Consider the following 21266-nt stretch of genomic DNA (forward strand, 5'->3'; position numbering starts at 1 on the left):
TGCATATGTAGAGATTAGAAGAACTAGTAGCTGTATCTAAGGCAGAAACAGACTATTACAGGGACAGGAACACTTATATAGTCTTTTTGGATTATAGGTTATATATATGATGGTATTTCTTTTTCCACTCTATTTTTATATCCTTTTTTTTTGTCTTCTAATTTTTTTCTTGTTCCCTGTCCATATATTATGTGTCCAATAGTTCAGTCAGCTATGGTTTATCTGTTGTGACACACGATATAGGACAGTTGTGGTCAACATAATTCATAAACCTTAAAACTAAATCTCAGGCAACCCCTTGAACATTTTTTCCACATAGCACTGCAGACAGCCATACTTGCCCTCACAGGTCCAGTGCTGCCTCTCTACCACTGCTCCGGTCTTTGTTTACAGGCTGCAGAGGTAAAGTCATAACTATTGCAATCAATGGCACAGAAAAAGTACAGAACACACGAAGAGAGGTGCAAAAAGCCACGGAAAGTCAGAACACCAGCTGAAATCTATTAATAATTAAGTAATCCTGCCACTTAGTGAAAAATAATATCAGCTGGTTCAACTGATGGCCTATAAACAATACAAACAGGACAGCAGGGTTATTGAAGCAAGACTCAATGGGCAATGACCCCCACAGCTTAAAGGGAACAAGCTTTCTCCTGATTCAACCTGCTCAAATCGCATGTAGCAGGAATTAAGTTTGAACTGAAAAAAAAAAGAGTCCTACAGCTGGATAACGACTGAAGGCAAACATCCAAAAGTACCAAAGAATAGCTAAGTCAAGGATGGATAAGAAGGCAAAAGAAGACTGCTTTAAACTTGGAAGCAATGAATTCTCATGTCAGTCCAACTGAAAATCTTTTGGAGAAATCTGACATCTGCTATTGGGAAAAGGAACCATGTAAACAATAAAGAGCTTGAAATAATTACAGTGGAAGAAACTACCAGCAGACAGGTGCAAAAAACTCACGAAACACGTTTAGAGACCTTCAATGCTGCCAAAGCTGGAAAGCTAAGTATTCGGGAAAGGTTCATTTATTCCTGTTTGTGTCATATACTATGCTTCTTTCTTTTTTTAAATGACTTTATACGTGGTGACAGGTGAATGAATGTGGATACAAACTATCAACATGTTCCAGTGATACAGAGCTGATACATGTCCGTCCTCTTAATTCTGAAGTTTATTGTAAGAAACAATCAAGGCTGACAATAGTGTTGACCACAACTGTACAGTACTTTCTACTATATCCCTAATAGACCTTTTGTGCTAAAATATTTCTAATGTTTTATTCAGAATTTTTACCCATCACCCTATCTCGTATTTCTTGGTTTTCATTCAGTACAATGGTAACCACAAGATGGAATATGGAGATAACAGAGACAAATTGGAAAAATGAAAATAGCATGAATAGATATGTGGGATGTTATTTTTACATTCATGGGGAATACAATTATCTAAGAAAGAGTTAGCAGAAAGGAAATAGAAAAGGAGAAAATGTGCAGAAAATTTAAAGATACTGGATAACAAAAAGTAATGCAAACCTGGACATATACATTGTAAATAATCTATACGGTAACGTACCAGCCATTCTTCGTATTTTTCCATAGCTATTTTCTCCTTCTTCTCCCTCTCAGCCTGCAGTGTCTTCAGTTTCTGTTTCTCATGAATTTCTTGTTTTTTCTTTTCTTTTAATACGTGCTCCTTCCGATCATTCCTACATTTTGGTAAAGCAATAAAGGAACAATTATTGCATGTGATTTTAACTCGACAACATGAACGTTTGTAAATGGACAGCTAGTGAAACAAAAAGGAACCTCCCTAGAATAGAAACTCGTATCATTAGGTTGCTCAAAATGCCTACCTATCCCCAAACTTTTTTTCATAACGTCCAAGTTTCCATCAAGTATGGAAAAGTACTGCAATATCCACAGTTCTGCTGTAATTTGAGATCTCTAATAAAGATTACAATACAGTAAAACACCCTATGATTAACCTGAAACCAATAGGTTATGTTCACATGATGCGTTTTTTCCCTGTAATTTTCGAAAAAGTCCAAACTTTTTACGGTGTTTTCTAGAAACTCAAAAAGCACATTTACCAATTTTGAAAAATTGTGGGGAAAAACACAATGTAAAGGACCAGTGTGAACACACCAGTAAAACATGTTGCTGCGGTTTTATATTTCACGCTATCATGATACACATTAATTTTTTTTTATTGCTAAATATTTATCTTCTTTTGCAAAATTGTACAGCAACATCTCAGAACTAAAGGAATACCTGTCATTTCTGAAGTCGGTGAACTTGTCTTTCCATTTTGATATTTAAGGTCACCGGTCTTTATTCCATGAACCTCAGATGATACAGTTAAAACTAGCAGGGTCATACCTTGTCACTATATATACAGTGGCTTGAAAAAGTATTCATAGTCTGTGAAATTTTCCATATTTTTTCACATTACACCCACAAACTTAAATGTGTTTTGGGGGGATTTTATGTGCTACATCAACACAAAGTAGCAAGTATTTGTGAAATGTAAAAGGAAATGATGCATGGTTTTCTAATTATTTCAAAAATATTAATCTGAAACATGTGACATGCATTTTATTCAGCCCACTGTAGTCTGACACCTCTAAATAAAGTACTGAGTGACCAATTGCCACCAGAAATCACATATTTAGTAAACTGGGTCTACCTATGTATAATTTACTCTCAGTATAACTACAGCTGCTCTGTGAAGGCCTCAGATGTTTGTTTGAGAATATTAGTGATCAAATAGAATCATAAAAATCAATGAAAACATCAGATAGTTCAGGAATAAAGTTGTGGAGAAGAGTAAATCAGGGTTAGGTTATAAAAAAAATAGTCCAGCTCTCAACATCTCACAGGTATTCAATCCATCATCCAAAAATGGAAGAATGGTGCAAATGCAAACCTACCAAGACAAGGCTGTCCACCTACACTGTCATCTCAAGTAAGGAGACCACTAATTTGAGAAGCAGCCAAAATGTGGAACAATATGTCCACAGGACAACTATTAGCCATGTACTCCTCAAATCTTTTTTTATGAAAGAGTTGCAAGAAGAAAGCCCGTTTTGAAAGCAAGTCTTAAGAAGTCCTGATTGCAGTTTGCAAAAAGCCATGAATTTGTCATTCTATGTCAAATGAACCAATAATAGAATCATAGAATGTTAGAGTTGGAAGGGACCTCCTGGGTCATCTGGTCCAACCGCCTGCTCAAAGCAGGATTCACTAAATCATCCCAGACAGATGTCTGTCCAGCCTCTGAAGACTTCTATTGAAGGAAAACTCACCACCCCTTCGTGGCAGCTGTTTCCACTCATTGATCACCCTGTCAAAAAGTTCCATTCAGTGTCATCCCATTGCTTCTAGTCTTTCCTTGTGCAAATGAGAATAAAGATGATCCTTCTGCAATGTGACAGCCCTTGAGATATTTGTAGACAGCTATTAAGTCTCCTCTCAGTCTTCTTTTTTGCAAGCTAAACATTTCCAAATCCTGTAACCGTTCCTCATAGGACATGGTTTGCAGACCGGTCACCATTCTGGTCACTTTTCTCTGAACTTGCTCCAGTTTGTTGATGTCTTTTTTAAAAATGTGGTGCCCAAAACTGGATACAGTATTCCAGATGAGGACTGACCAAAGAGGAGTAAAGGGAAATAATGACTTCACGTGATCTAGACTGTATGCTTCTGTTGGTTCATCCAGAATTGTATTTGCCTTTTTTGCTGCTGCATCACACTGTTGACTCATGTTAAGTCTGTGATCTATTAGTATATCCAAGTCTTTTTCACATGTGCTGTTGCTTAGCCCTATTCCTCCCATTCCATATATGCTTTTTTTCATTTTTATTGCCCAGATGTAGTATTTTGCATTTTTCCCTGTTAAAAATCATTCAGTTAGTTGCTGCCCACTGCTCCAGTTTATTTAAAGCTTTTTGAATCCTCTCTGTCTTCTCCAGTATTAGCTATCCTTCCTAGCTTTGTATCATCAGCAAATTTAATCAGTTTACCGTCAATTCCTTCATCTAAATCATTGATAAAGATGTTGAACAATACAGGGCCAGGACAGAGCCCTGTGGTACCCCACTTGAGACATTCTTCCAACTGGATGTGCAGCCATTTACGACCACTCTTTGGGTCCAATCACTAAGCCAGTTATGAATCCACCTAACAGTTGCCTTGTCCATTCCATACTTAGTCATTTTTTCAATAATGATTGTGTGAAATACTTTGTCAAATGCTTTGCTGAAGTCAAGATATACTATATCTACAGCATTTCCCTGATCCACCCAGTCAGTGATTCTGTCATAGAAGGAAATTAAGTTAGTCTGACATGTCCTTTATTATCACTATATTTTTCATTTTTTTGAGAATTTGTTCTTTGATAATACCGTACTAGAGGATGCAAAATGTGAAGAAAAAAAATTCTATACATTTGTTTTTTTTTAATTTTTAAAGTTGTGAAAACATTTGAATTTATGTGTTGCATGCCTTTATGTTTCTCCTCATACATAACCCATGCAAAAAACAAGATAGAGAAATGGGAAAAACACCATTCAATGCCGAACAGTACAGGCTTTCAAAAGATATGTCACGAGAGTATGTTTGCTAACATTTTACCCATGCGGAATCAAACAAACATTCAAAATGCATTTCCTGTGACTCCTATGCTCCTAGCCACATCTGTACTAAAATTCAAGTTGGGCTTTCAATGGCATCATACTTAAAACCTGCTTCTTCACACGAACAGTTGACTGGACTGTGAGATAAGCTTTATAAACACTCAGATCGTCCCACTCAAACTGCTCTCCACCAATGCAGTCACATCTCCCAGATCTGCCCAGTAATGGACACAACCTGAGCACATTCTAGAAAGGCGAGTACCACAAACACATCCCGGACGGGGTGTAAAATAAAATAATAATTAAAATAATATAAAAAAGTGACCTGTGAATATGATCAGCCCTGGTGGCTGGCTAATGTACTTTCCAAACATTATGATAATGAAAACCAGACATATTAAAAGTAAATAAAAATCAGATATAACTCAGGTAGACTCAAACACCATAACATGCTAGACAGACTTTCTGACACAGAAGGAAATGGCTATTGCTAGTAAGAGATTGTGGACAAGATGAAATCTCGCCCAGTAGAAGGGACAAATTGATGATAAAGCTCAGTTTAAAGATTTAGCATTAATTATTCAGATTAGTTCAATTTATTTTATTTTAAAGTTTGATGATTTAACTACTTCACTCAGTTTAAAAACTTGAAAAAGGACATGTCTAGTGTAATAATAAAAAAAAATTGATACACGTATATTTATTTAATATTGCTTCTTTTACTTTAGTATTAACCCCTTAACGACCCCCGATACGCCTTTTAACGGCGGCATTTAAGGGTACTTAAACCACAGCGCCGTTAATTAATGGCGCTGTGGAAAAAGTAAATAGCGCCCCCCCAGAGTCGAATTTTCTCTGGGGTCTCGGTTGTCAAGGGTAGCCGAGACCCCAGAGAACATGATTCGGGGGAGGGTTTACCGGCGGCCGCAAAACCCCCCAAAAAACGCGATTTCCCATTTACTTTCTCTGCCCTCCGAAGTGATCGCACATCAGAGGACAGAGAAATGGGGTCCCCGATAGCCCCCCGATACTCACCCATCTCCCCCGATGATCCTCGTGGCTCCCGTTGGGCGCCGCCATCTGCAGTGCGCCCGCCAGCTGGCACCAGGCAGATCTTTGGGGTATTGGCTGCCGGGGGTAGCCGAGACCCCAAGAACATGATCGGGGTCGGTTTTTACCGACCCCTGTTTTGCTATCACCGGTAATTAACCGTTTACCGGCGAATGCAAAAAAAAAAAATGTGGCATGTCATTCTCTGTCCTCTGATTTGATCGCACATCAGAGGAGAGAAATAGGGGGATTTGGGGACCCTGTTATACTTACCGGTGTCCCTGGGTCCTCCTGCGTCCCCTCCTGGCCGACGGCTTCTTCCTCCGGGAAGAAAATGTGCGCACGCCATGATGTGCCGGCCGGCAGAGGAAGATTCTTCCTCTTGTTTTATTTTGGTCAATGTGAGATCCTATCAAAGTGATCAAAATAAAAAAAATAGTAAATAACCCCCCTTTATGACCCCCTTAGTAAGGAAAAAATGATAAAATTAAAAAAAAAATTATGTATTTTTATTTTCCAATTAGGGTTAGGGCTAGGGTTACGGTTGGGGCTAAAGTTAGGGTTAGAGTTGGGGCTAAAGTTAGGGTTAGGGCAAAAGTTAGGGTTAGGGATGGGGCTAAAGTTAGGGCTAGGGTTGAGGCTAAAGTTAGGGCTAAAGTTAGTATTAGGGTTGGTGCTAAAGTTAGGGTTAGAGTTGGGATTAGGGTTTAGATTAGGGTTGGTATTAGGGTTAAGGTTGGCATTAGGGTTACGTTTGGGATTATTGAGATTATGATTAGGGGTGTGTTGGGCTTAGGGATTTGATTAGAGATAGGGTTGGGATTAGGGGTGTTTTGGGGTTAGGGTTTTGATTAGGGTTATGGATTGGGTTGGGATTAGAGTTATGGGTGTGTTGGGGTTATGGTTGGAGTTAGAATTGGGGGGTTTCTACTGTTTAGGTACATCAGGGGACCTCCCAACGCAACAGCCAATTTTGCATTCAAAAAGTCAATTGGTGCTCCCTCCCTTCTGAGCTCTGCCGTGCATCCAAACAGTGGTTTACCCCCAGAAAAGGGGTATTAGCGTACTCAGGACTGATTGGACAAAAACTTTTGGGGTCCAGCTTCTCCTGTTACCCTTGGGAAAATAAAAAAAATTGGGGGCTAAAAAATCATTTTTGTGGGGAAAAAAATGATTTTTTATTTTCATGGCTCTGCGTCAAACTTCTGTGAAGCACTTGGGCGTTCTAAATGCTCACTACATATCTAGATAAGTTCCTTGGGGGGTCTAGTTTCCAAAATTTGTGGGGGGGGGTTCTACTGTTTAGGTACATCAGGGGCTCTGAAAAATGCAACATGACACCCGCAGACCATTCCATCAAAGTCTGCATTTTAAAACGTCACTACTTCCCTTCTGAGCCCTGATGTGTGCCAAAACAGTGGTCCCCCCCCACATATGGGGTATCAGCGTACTCAGAACAAATTGGACAACAAATTTTGGGGTCCAATTTCTCCTGTTACCCTTGTGAAAGTAAAAATCTGGGGGTGAAAAGATCATTTTTGTGGAAAAAAATATGTTTTTTTTATTTTCATGGCTCTACATTATAAACTTCTGTGAAGCAGTTGGGGGTTCATAGTGCTCACCACACATCTAGATAAGCTCTTTGGGGGGTCTAGTTTCCAAAATGGGGTCACTTGTGGGGGGTTTCTACTGTTTAGGTACATCAGGAGCTCTGCAAATGCAACATGATGCCCACAGACCATTCCATCAAAGTCTGCATTTTAAAACGTCACTACTTCTCTTCCAAGCCCCGATGCGTACCCAAACAGTGCCCCCCCCCACATATGGGGTATCAGCGTACTCAGGACAAACTGGACAACAAATTTTGGGGTCCAATTTCTCCTGTTACCCTTGAGAAAATAACAAATTGCGAGCTAAAAAATCATTTTTGAGGAAAAAAAAAGGATTTTTTTATTTTCATATTTTCACGGCTCTGCATTATAAAGTTCTGTGAAGCACTTGGGCATTCAAAGTGCTCACCACACATCTAGATAAGTTCCTTGGGGGGTATACTTTCCAAAATGGGGTCACTTGTGGGGGGTTTCTACTGTTTAGGTACATCAGGAGATCGGCAAATGCAACATGACGCCCGCAGACCATTCCATCAAAGTCTGCATTTTAAAACGCGTATTTTTCGGACTATAAGACGCACCCGACTATATGACGCACCCAGGTTTTAGAGGTGGAAAACAGGGAAAAAGATATTTGAAGCAAAAAAAAAAAAAAAATGTAAAATTTAATGACATACTATTATATATAATAACACCACATATAATAGTATGTTATTATGTTGGAAGCTGCGGGGAGAAGATGGTGCTGCGGGACCAGTGTGGTGTCTGTAAGGTACTATATGGAGGGTGAGTATCAGAATGGGGGCACAGGGCTTATATTTAAAGCACAACTCCAGCACTGAAAAATAACACTGGAGTGCTGCTTTAAGATCCCATTGTGAGAACTACAACTCCCAGCATGTCCTGCAGATCCTATGGCATGTTGGGAGTTATAGTTCACCACAGGAGTGGCAGAGTGCTTTATTGTGTGTTGTAAAGACTAACCTTTTAATTGTGGCAGCGAGCCACTGTGGTGAGGTGAAAAGCTGGAGCATCCCATGACTGCACACACAGAGCTCTCCCTCTTGTTGCCTTTCCACAGCACAGGTCATAAGAGGAAGCCAGCAGATTCTAGTTCAGTGTCTGAAGGACCTGTGATGACATCAGAAGAGGGAGGGCTCTGTACTGCCATGTGATGCTCCAGCCCGCACTCTTCATGACATCACACAGGTCCTTATGCCTCAGCATCCAGCACAGCCCGGGCAGGTATGCAGCGCTCTTGTGTCTCCTCTGGCCCCTGCTGCTGCCCCCTCCTCCACCGGACACACAGATCTCCCCAGCTGCTGCAGGAATCCAGCACTGGGGAAACCATGTGTGTTTCAGTGAAGGAGTATTCATTTGATGCTCTCCGCTCACTGCTCAGCTGACAGGTGGGCGGGGAAGCAGCTAATGAATATTCACTGCACTTTAATCATGGGGACCAAGTGGTTTCCCCAGCTCTGGATTCCTGCAGCTGGGACATTTTTCTGCCTCATGCAAGTGAGATCACAGTGCAATCCCACTCGCTGCTGCCCCCTACCCACATGCTACATTGCGACCATAAGACGCACCCACACGTTCCTCCCAAATTTGGAGGAAAAAAGAGCGTCTTATGGTCGGAAAAAAAGATACTTCCCTTCCAAGCCCCGATGTGTGCCCAAACAGTGGTCTCCCCCCACATATGGGGTATCAGCGCACTCAGGACAGACTGGACAACAAATTTTGGAGTCCAATTTTTCCTGTTACCCTTGAGAAAATAAAAAATTGCGAGCTAAAAAAATCATTTTTGAGGAAAAAAAAGATTTTTTTATTTTCACGGCTCTACGTTATAAGTTTCTGTGAAGCACTTGGGAGTTCAAAGTGCTCACCACACATCTAGATAAGTTCCTTAATGGGCTTAGTCTCCAAAATGGGGTCACTTGTGGGGGGGTTTCCACTGTTTAGGCACATAAGGGGCTCTCCAAATGCGACATGGCGTCCGATCTCAATTCCAGCCAATTCTGCATTGAAAAAGTCAAATGGAACTCCTTCTCTTCCAAGCTCTGCCATGCGCCCAAACTATGGTTTACCCCCACATATGGGGTATCGGCGTACTCAGGACAAATTGCACAACAACTTTTCAGGTCTAATTTCTCCTGTTACCTTTGTGAAAATAAAGATTTGGGGGCAAAAAAAATAATTTTTGTAGAATAAAAATGCAATTTTTAATTTTGAAGGCTCTACGTTATAAACTTCTGTGAAACACCTGAGGGTTTAAAGTGCTCACCACACATCTAGACAAGTTCCTTAAAGGGTCTAGTTTCCAAAATGGGGTCACATGTGGGGGATTTCCACTGTTTAGGCACATCAAGGACTCTCAAAATGTGACATGGCGTCCGATCTCGATTCCGGCCAATTCTGCATTGAAAAAGTCAAACGGAACTCCTTCTCTTCCAAGCTCTGCCGTGCGCCCAAACTGTGGTTTACCCCCGCATATGTAGTATTGGCGTACTCAGGACAAATTGCACAACAACTTTTGGGGTCTAATTTCTCCTGTTACCCATGTGAAAATAAAAATTTGGGGGCGAAAAATCATTTTTGTAGAAAAAATGCAATTGTTTTATTTTCACGGCTCTACGTTATAAACTTCTGTGAAGCACCTGGGGGTTTAAAGTGCTCACCACACATCTAGACAAGTTCCTTAAAGGGTCTAGTTTCCAAAATGGTGTCACTTGTGGGGGGTTTCTACTCTTTAGGCACATCAGGGGCTCTCCAAACGCGACATGGCGTCCGACCTCAATTCCAGCCAATTCTGCATTGAAAAAGTCAAACGGTGCTCCTTCTCTTCCAAGCCCTGCTGTGCACCCAAACAGTGGTTTACCCCCACATATGGGGTATCAGCATATTCAGGAGAAATTGCACAACGCATTTTGTGGTTCATTTTCTCTTTTTACCCTTGTGAAAATAAAAAAAATTGGTTCTGAAGTAAAATGCTTGCAAAAAAAAGTTAAATGTTCATTTTTTCCTTCAACATAGTTTCAGTTGCTGTGAAGCACGTCAAGGGTTAATAAACTTCTTGAATGTGGTTTTGAGCACCTTGAGGGGTGTAGTTTATAGCATGGTGTCAAGTTTGGGTATTTTTTGTCATGTACACCCCTCAAAGTGACTTTAAATGTGAGGTGGTTGTGATATATATATATATATATATATATATATATATATATATATATATATATATATATATATATATATATATATATATCTCATGTAGATCTCACTTGTATGTATACTCCTCTATAATCATATATACTCATATATCCACGGCTAATATATTACTCAGCTAGTTTATAGTCAATGGTTTAAAATGGCTGACATGAACTGATATAAGCCAGACAGATTGTATGGGGTTTTCCATGCAAAAACAGGAACTTAGGGCAGATGTCCTGAAATAATGTCTAGAATATCGCTAAGTCTTGCTGAAATAGCAGGATAAGGGTGACAGCTACGTCCAAGAGTGCTGATCAGATGTCTCAACTTTGTCCTAGATGCAGAGAGCTCAATTTTAGTTGCTTAATCAGCACTCATATGTGCAGTAATCATAATATTCCATATATGTTTAGATAACTAATGACAGAGGAGCTAGACAATATGGTAATTAACTAACCACCCCTAACAACCCCTAACCACTCGTTTCTATATGCAATTATAAAACTATGTATGTACAATAAAGTATCAGTATTGATGGAATGTTATTGACACAACAATGGTGTGCAGTCTCATTCCTTGAGAGCGCTTTTTTTCTGGCTGTTTCTGCAATGCTGGCTATGGTATAGCATTTATTAGAAGAAGTGAAACTAAATAGTATCTATCATTTTTGATGCGACATACGTGTTTTCAGATACGTGACTTTAGTGACATTGGATACAATAGCATAAGAAAAGGGGAAGTGTGTGTCTCTGACTGCATTGAGCGCAGAGAGGGAAGGAAAAAATATATATAGCTGTTTTAACTTTTTACTCATTTGAAGGTATTCCTTCTATCTTTTTTTTCATTTTAAAGTTTTTAAGTTTTTTTTATTAAGTTTCTTTCAATCTCTTTACCTTTTACTTTTTAAGAAAAATGTTTTTTTTTTCCCTTTTGTATCAAAATTTTGAGGTTTTGGTTGTGAACTAAGTTTTTGACGGTTTTATCGTTTTGTTTTTTTTGGAGTTTTATATACTCATTTTTAGAAGTTTTTTGGTGTTGTTTTCTTTTTTCCTTTTTGTGTGTTTTTCATTTTTTGCTTTTGCCATGGGGAATAAGGTGGCCAAGCAACAGGAAAGCCTTTTACTTCCTGGAGAGAAAACGGCCCCTCAGATAGTGATAGTGGTAGAACAAGAAGGTGTTAAGTATGTGAAGAATTTTGGAAGGTATAAAGTATGTGAAATTCATAAGAATGGCAGACTTCAAGCTGAGGAATCAAATTCTCACAGAAGAACAGCGCTGTTCTTCTGTGAGAATTTGAAGCTTTACCCAGGAGGGTTCCCTGGATATGGAACGAGCGCCCAAATGAGTGAGTGCTGTCAGCCACCTTCATACTTTGCTTTCAAGCTGAGGAATGGCATGACGTAGAAAGGAAAATAAGGGAAGTTAGCTGATGTTAGATTGCTGAATACTAATACTTGGTATGAAGTAGCAGCAGAGCTTACATCGTTTAGGTGGTACAGAAAGATATGTGAGCAAACCAGGAAGTGATTTTTGTGTGTATAAGATGGGAGATATTGGATCTGCGCAGTCTGCTCTCAGCAGAATCCATGGTATAGGGAGGTTTTTTTTGCACAGCTTGTGGTGCGCCCCCCGTCTCTCCCTACAGGGAGAGGGCATCGTAGTTCCAACCATGCCCTCTGCATGGACTGCAGAGGGGGGAGGAATTCTCTTCTCTATCCTCCTTTTTTCTCTGCCACTCTTTCTCTCCTCCTTTTCTCTCACTCTCCTTTCCTCTCCTCTTTTTCCACACTTTCCTTCTCTTTTTCTCTCTCTCTCTCACCTCTACACCTCTCTACTCCTCCTTCTCTCTCCTCCACACCTCTTTCCTCCTTTTTTTCACACACCCATCTCTCCTCCCTCTTCTCCTCACTCTCTCTCTCCACCTCCTTCTTCAAACCCTGATTCTCCTCCTTTCTCTTCACCACACCTCTCTATCTCTCTCTGTCTCCTCATTCTCTTCTCCACACCTCTTTCCTCCTTCTTCAATCAACTTCTTCTTCTTCTTCTTCTCCAACGCCCAATTCAAACAATGTGCTGCTTACAGCACAAGGTTCCCCTTCTATGTCCCTGGCACAATCCAGCCATTGCCAGTTGTGATATCGGGGAAAGAAGGTGAAAATCCCCCTACACACAATGCAGTGAGCAGCCCCCAGACATAGCAGACAGCTCAGCCCTGGGTGCAGAGGGGGTAGTACTGACATCATCATACATCTACATCTGCTGATAATGTACAATTTCAGCACCGGTCAGAGCTGCCTACATTCACACCAACATAGAACTATAAGCCTAATCCATCACAGCTTCAGCAAGGGGGGAGACATCCTCACACAAAAAAAAGCAACTTCTAAGTCCAAAATCAGTTAGTGTATGACCCCAGTACACGCTATCACAACTATTCCTCATTCATGACCAGATACACAGGCAAATGTTGGTAAAGGCCTTTGTGCATGGACTGACAAAGCCAATCAGGAAACCACTGATAGTGGCTAGGCCTGAGAACAGGTCAATGGCAGTGGACTGACCCAGAAAAATGGTTCATGTGCGCCTAGGAGACTGTTTATTCCCAATTGTTGCCAAAACTGCCGCCATTATAGCGCCACAAAGAGCGCGAAGAAGGAAATGGGTGCCGTGCTGCTGAGATCGCCAGAAGGGGAGCCAGAGGTGAAGACGCTGCAAAGTTCCGAGCGACACACCGGAAGAACCGCTGCAGACTCCGGAGAGGAGACACCGACCTCAATAAGGTTAGCAAAGGGAAGGAAGTGATGGCAGATGCAGCTGCAGCCCCTGTAATGCCCCAAGACCTTGGGTTGGATGCAGCCGCCGGTCTCATGGCACCCCCGGGCCTCGCCACTGACGCACCTGCAGGCCCCATCTTACCACCGCAGCTTCAATCAGCAGGCTGGACCCCGCTGCCGCTACAGTACCCATCATGCCATTGTCCACAGTAGCCAAAGGGACCGAGTCCCAACCAGGAGTGCAGAGGATGGCCCCTCTTATGGTGACCACTAACCTGGAAGCGCAACCTCTCTACGAAGACAGAAGAAGTGTCAAGTGTTACATCTGTGGCAAGTTTGGCCATTACCAGAACCAGGGCAAAGCACCCACGCCCCCGAAGAGACTGGAACCATGCAACCCAAGAGTCATCAAAGCAAAAGGTGGCTACTTTGAAGAACCTAGAATATAAGACATATTTTCAGTTGTTTCACACTTTTTTTGTTAAGTATATAATTCCACATGTGTTAATTCATAGTTTTGATGCCTTCAGTGTGAATTTACAATTTTCATAGTCATGAAAACAGAAAAATCTTTAAATGAGAAGGTGTGTCCAAACTTTTGGTCTGTACTGTATCTCTCTGATTTAAGGGCATAAAAATTAAAAGTTTGAAAATTGCAAAATTTAAAAAAATTTTCACCATATTTCCATTTTTTTCATAAATAATCTCAAGTAATATCGAAGAAATGTTATCACTAACATGAAGTACAATATGTCACGAAAAAACATTCTCAGAATCAGCGGGATCCGTTAAAGCGTTCCAGAGTTATAACCTCATAAAGTGACAGTGGTCAGAATTGTAAAAATTGGCTCGGTCATTAAGTACCAAATTAGCTCTGTCACTAAGGGGTTAAACATATGACTATTATTATTATTTATTTATATAGCACCATTAATTCCATGGTGCTGTACATGAGACGGGGTTTCATCAGAATACAAATATCACTTACAGTAAACAAACTAACAATGACAGACTGATACAGAGGGGAGATGACCCTGCCCTTGAGAGCTTACATTTTACAGGATTATGGGGAAGGAGACAGTAGGTCGGGGGTTGCAGCAGCTCCGATGGTGTTGAGGTGGCCATGTGATCATTACAGGTTGTAAGCTTCTTTGAAGAGATGGGTTTTCAGGTTCCGTTTGAAGGATCCAAATGTGGTGGATAACCGGATGTGTTGGGGCAAAGAATTCCAGAGGATGGGGGATATTCAGGAGAAGTCTTGGAGGCGATTGGGTAAGGAGCGAATAAGCGTGGAGGAGAAAAGAAGGACCGGAGATTACGTGAGGGAAGATATTGAGAGATTAGTACAGAAGTATAAGGAGGAGAAAGTTTATGGATGGCTTTGTAGGTCAGTGTTAGTAGTTTAAACTGGATACGCTGGGAAATTGGGAGCCAGTGAAGGGACTTACAAAGAGGGGAAGCAGGAGTGTAGCGAGGAGAGAGATTAATTAGTCGGGCAGCAGAGTTAAGGATAGACTGGAGGGGTGCGAGAGTGTTAAAGGGTAGCCCACAAAGGAGGATGCTGCAGTAGTCGAGGCGAGAGATGTTTAGGGCATGCACAAGCATTTAGGGCATGCACAAGCATTTTGGTAGAGTGAGGGTTGAGGAAAGGACGGATTCTGGAAATATTTTTGAGCTGGAGGCGACAGGAGGTGGCGAGAGCTTGGATGTGTGGTTTAAAGAACAGGGAAGAGTCCAGGGTTACTCCGAGGCAGCGGATTACTTGGATGGGGGAAAGTGTGAATTCATTTATTGTGATAGATAGATCAGGCAAGGAAGATGTGCGATATGGAGGAAAGATAATTTGTTCCGTTTTGTCCACATTGAGTTTGAGGAAGCAAGAGGAGAAGAAGGAGGATATGGCTGATAGATACTCTGGGATTCTGGAGAGCAGAGAGGTGACATCTGGGCCAGAGAGGTAGATCTGAGTGTAATCAGCATATAGATGGTACTGGAAGCCATAGGACTTTATGAGTTGTCCCAGGCCAAGGGTATAGATTGAGAAGAGAAGAGGTCCTAGGACAGAGCCTTGAGGGACACCAACAGAGAGGGGGCGAGATGAAGAGGTAGTATGGGAGTAGGAAACGCTAAATGTGCGGTCGGTAAGGTATGAGGAGATTATTATTAGGAGGGGTATTATTAAGATGAGATATGATCCCACGGAGAGTCCAACTTGAATCCTTGTACAAATGTAACCAAGAACCCAAGCAACACACATTCCTTTTTTGAAAATTTTATAACATATTGTTTTTTCAAAACTGTGAAACAAAATTTTGAAACAAAATAAATTTCAAAAACAAAATATCAACAAACATAATCTTGTGACATATCAAATTAAAGCCTGTACCGTCCTAAACAAAACCGGTGCCTCTCTCATCTCTTTATAACATTTCTAACCAGAGATATAATAAAATGTAACATAATTAGTGTTGAGCATTCCGATACCGCAAGTATCGGGTATCGGCCGATATTTGCTGTATCGGAATTCCGATACCGAGATCCGATACTTTTGTGGTATCGGGTATTGGTATCGAAACAACATTAATGTGTAAAATAAAGAATTAAAATAAAAAATATTGCTATACTCACCTCTCCACGCAGCCTGGACCTCACCGAGGGAACCGGCAGCGTTCTTTGCTTAAAATGCGCGCTTTTCCTTCCTTCCGTGACGTCACGGCTTCTGATTGGTCGCGTGCCGCCCATGTGGCCACGACGCGACCAATCACAGCAAGCCGTGACGTAATTTTCAGGTCCTTCTAGGCATTCAGTATTTTAAAATTACGTTCCGGCTTTGTGATTGGTCGCGTCGCGGTCACATGGGCGACGCGACCAATCACAAGCCGTGACGTCACGGGAGGCAGGAAACGCGCGCATTTTTAAAATTACGTCGCGGCTTGTGATTGGTTGCGTGCCGCCCATGTGACCGCGACGCGACCAATCACAGCAAGCCGTGACGTAATTTCAGGTCCTGAATGCAGAAATAGGCATCAGGACCTGAAATTACGTCACGGCTTGCTGTGATTGGTCGCGTCGCGGTCACATGGGCGGCACGCAACCAATCACAAGCCGTGACGTAATTTTAAAAATGCGCGCGTCTCCTGCCTCCCGTGACGCCACGGCTTGTGATTGGTCGCGTCGCCCATGTGACCGCGACGCGACCAATCACAAAGCCGGAACGTAATTTTAAAATACTGAATGCCTAGAAGGACCTGAAAATTACGTCACGGCTTGCTGTGATTGGTCGCGTCGCGGCCACATGGGCGGCACGCGACCAATCAGAAGCCGTGACGTCACGGAAGGAAGGAAAAGCGCGCATTTTAAGCAAAGAACGCTGCCGGTTCCCTCGGTGAGGTCCAGGCTGCGTCGGAGAGGTGAGTATAGCAATGTTTTTTATTTTAATTCTTTATTTTACACATTAATATGGTTCCCAGGGCCTGAAGGAGAGTTTCCTCTCCTTCAGACCCTGGGAACCATCAGGAATTCCGTCCGATACATGAGTCCCATTGACTTGTATTGGTATCGGGTATCGGTATCGGATTAGATCCGATACTTTGCCGGTATCGGCCGATACTTTCCGATACCGATACTTTCAAGTATCGGACGGTATCGCTCAACACTAAACATAATACAAGTCCAAATACAATCCCAAAATTCAGACTGTCAAAACTTTAGAAATCTATATAAATTAACTAAGGCTGGTTTCACACTTGCGTTTTGATCTGCAGCGTTTAAAAAAACCCGCATGTGGTGAAAAAACACATGTAAACGCGGCAAAACGCCGCGTTTTTTAGACACATGCGTTTTTGCATGCAGAAAAAAAGCGCTGCGTTTTGCCGCGTTTACAAGCGTTTTTTCCTGCGTTTGCGTTTTTTAAACGCATGCTGAGAAGTGTGTGACAGCTGCCAATCATCAAAATCAACTAGAAAACCCACTAAAAACAGAAATAGCTAGGGTTAGGGTTAGGATCCCTAACCCTAGGGATCCTAACCCTAACCCTACTCCTAACCCTAACCCTACCCCTACCCCTAACCCTAGGGATCCTAACCCTAACCCTAAGGGTTAGGATCCTAACCCTAACCCTAGGGTTAGGATCCCTAGGGTTAGGGTTAGGATCCCTAGGGTTACTAGGGATCCTAACCTTAGGGTTAGGGTTAGGATCCCTAGTAACCCTAGTGTTAGGGTTTTCTTGTTTTTTCTTGTGTTTAGGGTTAGGGTTAGGGTTTTCTTGTTTTTTCTTGTGTTTAGGGTTAGGGTTTTCTTGTGTTTTCTTGTGTTTTTCTAAAAAAACGCATGCATTTTTAACGCAAGCAAACGCATGTGCTTAAAAACGCATGTGTTTACATAGACAGCAATGCATTTTTTTGCCGCGAATAAACGCATGCGTTTTTTTGCGGCAAAAAAAGCCGCTAGAAATTACTACAGGTGGAATTTCTGCAAATGAACGCACGCGTCAAAAAACGCATGCGTTGCCGAAAACGTGTCAAAACGCACGCTAAAAAACGCATGTGTTTTTTAATGTTAAGTATAGGGAAAAAAAGGCATGCGTTTTTTAGCGTGCGTTTTTAGCGCTAAAACGCTGCAGATCAAAACGCAAGTGTGAAACCAGCCTAATGAAAATAAAAATGAAAAACTTATTTTTCTAATTCACTAAAGTAACACTTCAAAAAATAAAAAAAACAATGAAAAAAAAAATCCGAAGACAGTGGGTAAAAAAAATTCAGATGTGGATCACTTAACTTTGAATAAGCCATAGGGGACACAGATAGCATGTGGAACAATGTGCTCCCGGTCAGATTACAGCAAAGTAAAACTTTTTGGGCTAAATGCAAAACGCTATGTATGGCAGAAAACAAATTTTTCACATCAGCCTGAAAACACCATCAAACCATTTGGTGGCAGCATCATGCTTTTCATCAGCAGGGACATGGAAGTTGGTCAGAGTTGATGGGAAGATGGACGAAGTTAAATACAGAGCAAACATGGTGGAAAAGCTGTTAAGAGGTTGCAAAAGACTTGAGAATGGGGTGTAGGTTCTCCTTCCAGCAGGGCAATGACCCTAAACATACTGCCAAACCTAGAATGGAATGGTTTAGATCAAAGCATATCCATGTGTGTAAATGGCCCAGTCATAGTCCAGATCTAAATCCCATTGAGAATCTGTGACAAGACTTGAAAATTGCTGTTCACAGATGTTCCCCATCCAATCTCACTGAGCTAGAGCTAGAAGAATGGGCAAAAAAAATCAGCCTTCTAGATGTGCAAAATTGGTAGAGACATACTCAAAAAGACTTACAGCAGTAATTGCAGCAAAAGGTGGTCCCACAAAAGTATTGACTCTGGGTGGATGAATACAAATGCAAGCCACAATTTTCCAACTTTTATTTTTAAAATACTTAGGAAGCCATGTATAATTCTCTTTACACTTCACAAATACTTGCTACCTTATGTTGGTATATCACATAAAATCCCAATAATCAATGACAATTGTGGGTGTAATATGAATAAAGTTCATGGGGTATGAACACTTTTGCAAAACACTGTACATAAGATTAAGTACAAGTACTAATGAACCGGGTCAGAAAGGATAATGCAGGAATATAGTATAAAGTTTTATAATATGAATAAACTGTAATCTTGACAATTTTGAGAAGAAACTTACCATCTCTCAAATGCAGACATGTTTTCCTGTTTCTTCTCCATGACAGTTTTCTGCTCCTGTTTCTTCTTCTCGATTTCAGTGTGCTTTTCTTTTTTGACCCTTTCCTTTATGTAGTCTTCTTTAGCCTCCTTCCATTTCTCAAAAGCCTAAAATAGATTCGTTATTAAAGCATAACTCTGTATTGTTACATATATGTGGTCTTATAAATTATTACAACTCTATTACAGCAATTTTACGCCAAATGGTTGTGCATGGCTCTGCCTCCCTTACCGGTGATTGACAGCACTGACGTGCAACCGCATCTTCTGCAGACATTGCTTGCTTCAATTAGCCAGTGCTGCCAATCCCAAGTGAGGGATGAGGGGCATCCAATAGCAGTGGGCAGAATGATGCACTGAACACCCTAATTAACAAAGTTAATTTAACATCAATTTTTGCACAATGGAGGCAGCGATTAGAACACTAGAAGGTGCAATTTTTATAGGGACTGTATTCCCTACAAGGCATTGGTCCCGATTTGTCAAGACAGTGGGTTTTAATGCGGGTCTTAAAAAGGAGGCATGCTAGAGTCAAACGCTCCTGATTCAGGGACTGGAGTAAAATTGTGGCGTAGTGAATACCGCCGATCATCATTAGTTTGACAAACAGGGTTGTCACACCACCATCCCGCCCCAGCTCCAACAAAGTGAGAGGCTGGAAACCCCAAACGCTGTCAAACCTCAAGTTGTGACTTTTCATAGCATTTTAAGCCAGAAATCTGGGGAAAAAAGCTTTTATGTATAAGTGACAATGTGCTTAGTTTATAATGGAACTGATACTGATAGGCTTAATTTAAAGGTAACCTGTCATAATGAAAATGTAGTCCTATCTGCAGACACAGTGGTAAAGACAAGGAGAAGCTGAGCAGAGAGAGACACAGTCACGAAAAAACTAAACACATCCTCTTTGAATTCTATCGTTTTACAAATCAGGACGTCCTTAAAATTGGATAAATACATCCTCAGGTGAACAACACATGACAAATTACACTGTGTTCTTATATATTTAACAAAAACTTAGCCAAAATGCAGCTGTGTGTAAAATTAAGTACACCCCATGAATCCAAAGCTTGCAGCTTACTGTAGAATAGTGTACAGGGGAGTTCATGGTTGACTTCATGACTACAAGGTGTCCAGGTGCCATGGATGCAAAGAAGGCCTAAATCTTCATCCCTCCACCATCATGCGTATCAGTTGTTGAAAGCTGTTTATGCGGACATGCTGTTTGGTTTTTGACAAATGTTGTGCAGAGCATAATGGACAAACATCACCACTTTGGTCTCATCTGTCCAAAGGACGTTGTTCCAGAAGTCTTGTTTGTTCAGTTGGAAATTTGAAAACTTTATCCATGCTGCCATGTTCTTTTCAGAAAGAAGAGGCTTTTTTTCCTTGCAAACTTTCCAAACAAGCCATTCTTGTTCGGTCTTTTTCTAATAGTACTGTCATGAACTTGAACATCTAACACCCTGAGGCATTTAGAGTCTGAGCTGTATGTCTTGAGTTTTTCCAATTTCTCTGAACTTTGCACATTGCGACCTTAACGTTAATTTGCTGGGATGTCCTGGGAAGATTGGAAACGGTTTCCTATTTGAAAATAATCTTTCGCTCTATAGAATGATGGACTCCAAATTGTTTGGAAATGGCCTTATAACCCATGCTAGATTGATGTGCAGCAACAACTGCTTCTCTAATAACATTACTGATGTCTTTCATCCTTGGCACTATGTTATCACATTCCTGAATGATCCAGACAAGCCAACTGCCAAAAGGGCTACTTATATAGAGGTGATCTTACTTGATGAACAATTTATCAAGGATATTTGATTAGCAGCACTTGGCTAATACTTACTCACTTAATTCATATGGAAGCAGCAAGGGTATGTGTACTGTACACAATACTTTTTCAACTAGTGTAAATGCCAAGTTTTTATGTGAAGCCTAGTGATGACTGTGCTCGTTACTCGAGTTTTTTGAGCATGCTTGGGTGTTCTTCGAGTATCTTGGGCATGCTCGCAGATTGTGTTTGAGTCCCCGCAGCTGCATGATTTGCGGCTGTTAGACAGCCTGAATACATGTGGGGATTCCCTAACAGGCAATCCTTGCATGTGTTCAAGTTGTCTAGCAGCCGCAAATCATGCAGCTGCAGAGACACAAACATAATCTACAAGCATGCCCAAGATACTCTGAGAACACCCGAGCATTCTCGGAAAACTCGAGTAACAAGCACACTCGCTCATCACTAGTGGAACCCGTAA

At 41.3% G+C, this 21266-nt stretch overlaps 1 protein-coding gene across 5 annotated transcripts in view; it reads right to left on the minus strand.

Annotated features, from left to right (window-relative positions):
- Positions 1–21266, minus strand: part of MAP9 (microtubule associated protein 9) — a 241463-nt gene that overhangs the window by 19458 nt on the left and 200739 nt on the right. For all 5 annotated transcript variants that reach the window (XM_077279392.1, XM_077279389.1, XM_077279391.1 and 2 more), the window contains 2 exons: positions 18974–19119; positions 1577–1709 (listed from right to left, as the gene is read on the minus strand). In XM_077279392.1, the coding sequence (XP_077135507.1) occupies positions 1577–1709; positions 18974–19119 (279 nt within the window). The remainder of the gene's footprint in view (positions 1–1576; positions 1710–18973; positions 19120–21266) is intronic.

The sequence above is a fragment of the Ranitomeya variabilis genome, chromosome 1 (assembly GCF_051348905.1).
Source record: "Ranitomeya variabilis isolate aRanVar5 chromosome 1, aRanVar5.hap1, whole genome shotgun sequence".
Lineage (NCBI taxonomy): Eukaryota > Metazoa > Chordata > Amphibia > Anura > Dendrobatidae > Ranitomeya > Ranitomeya variabilis.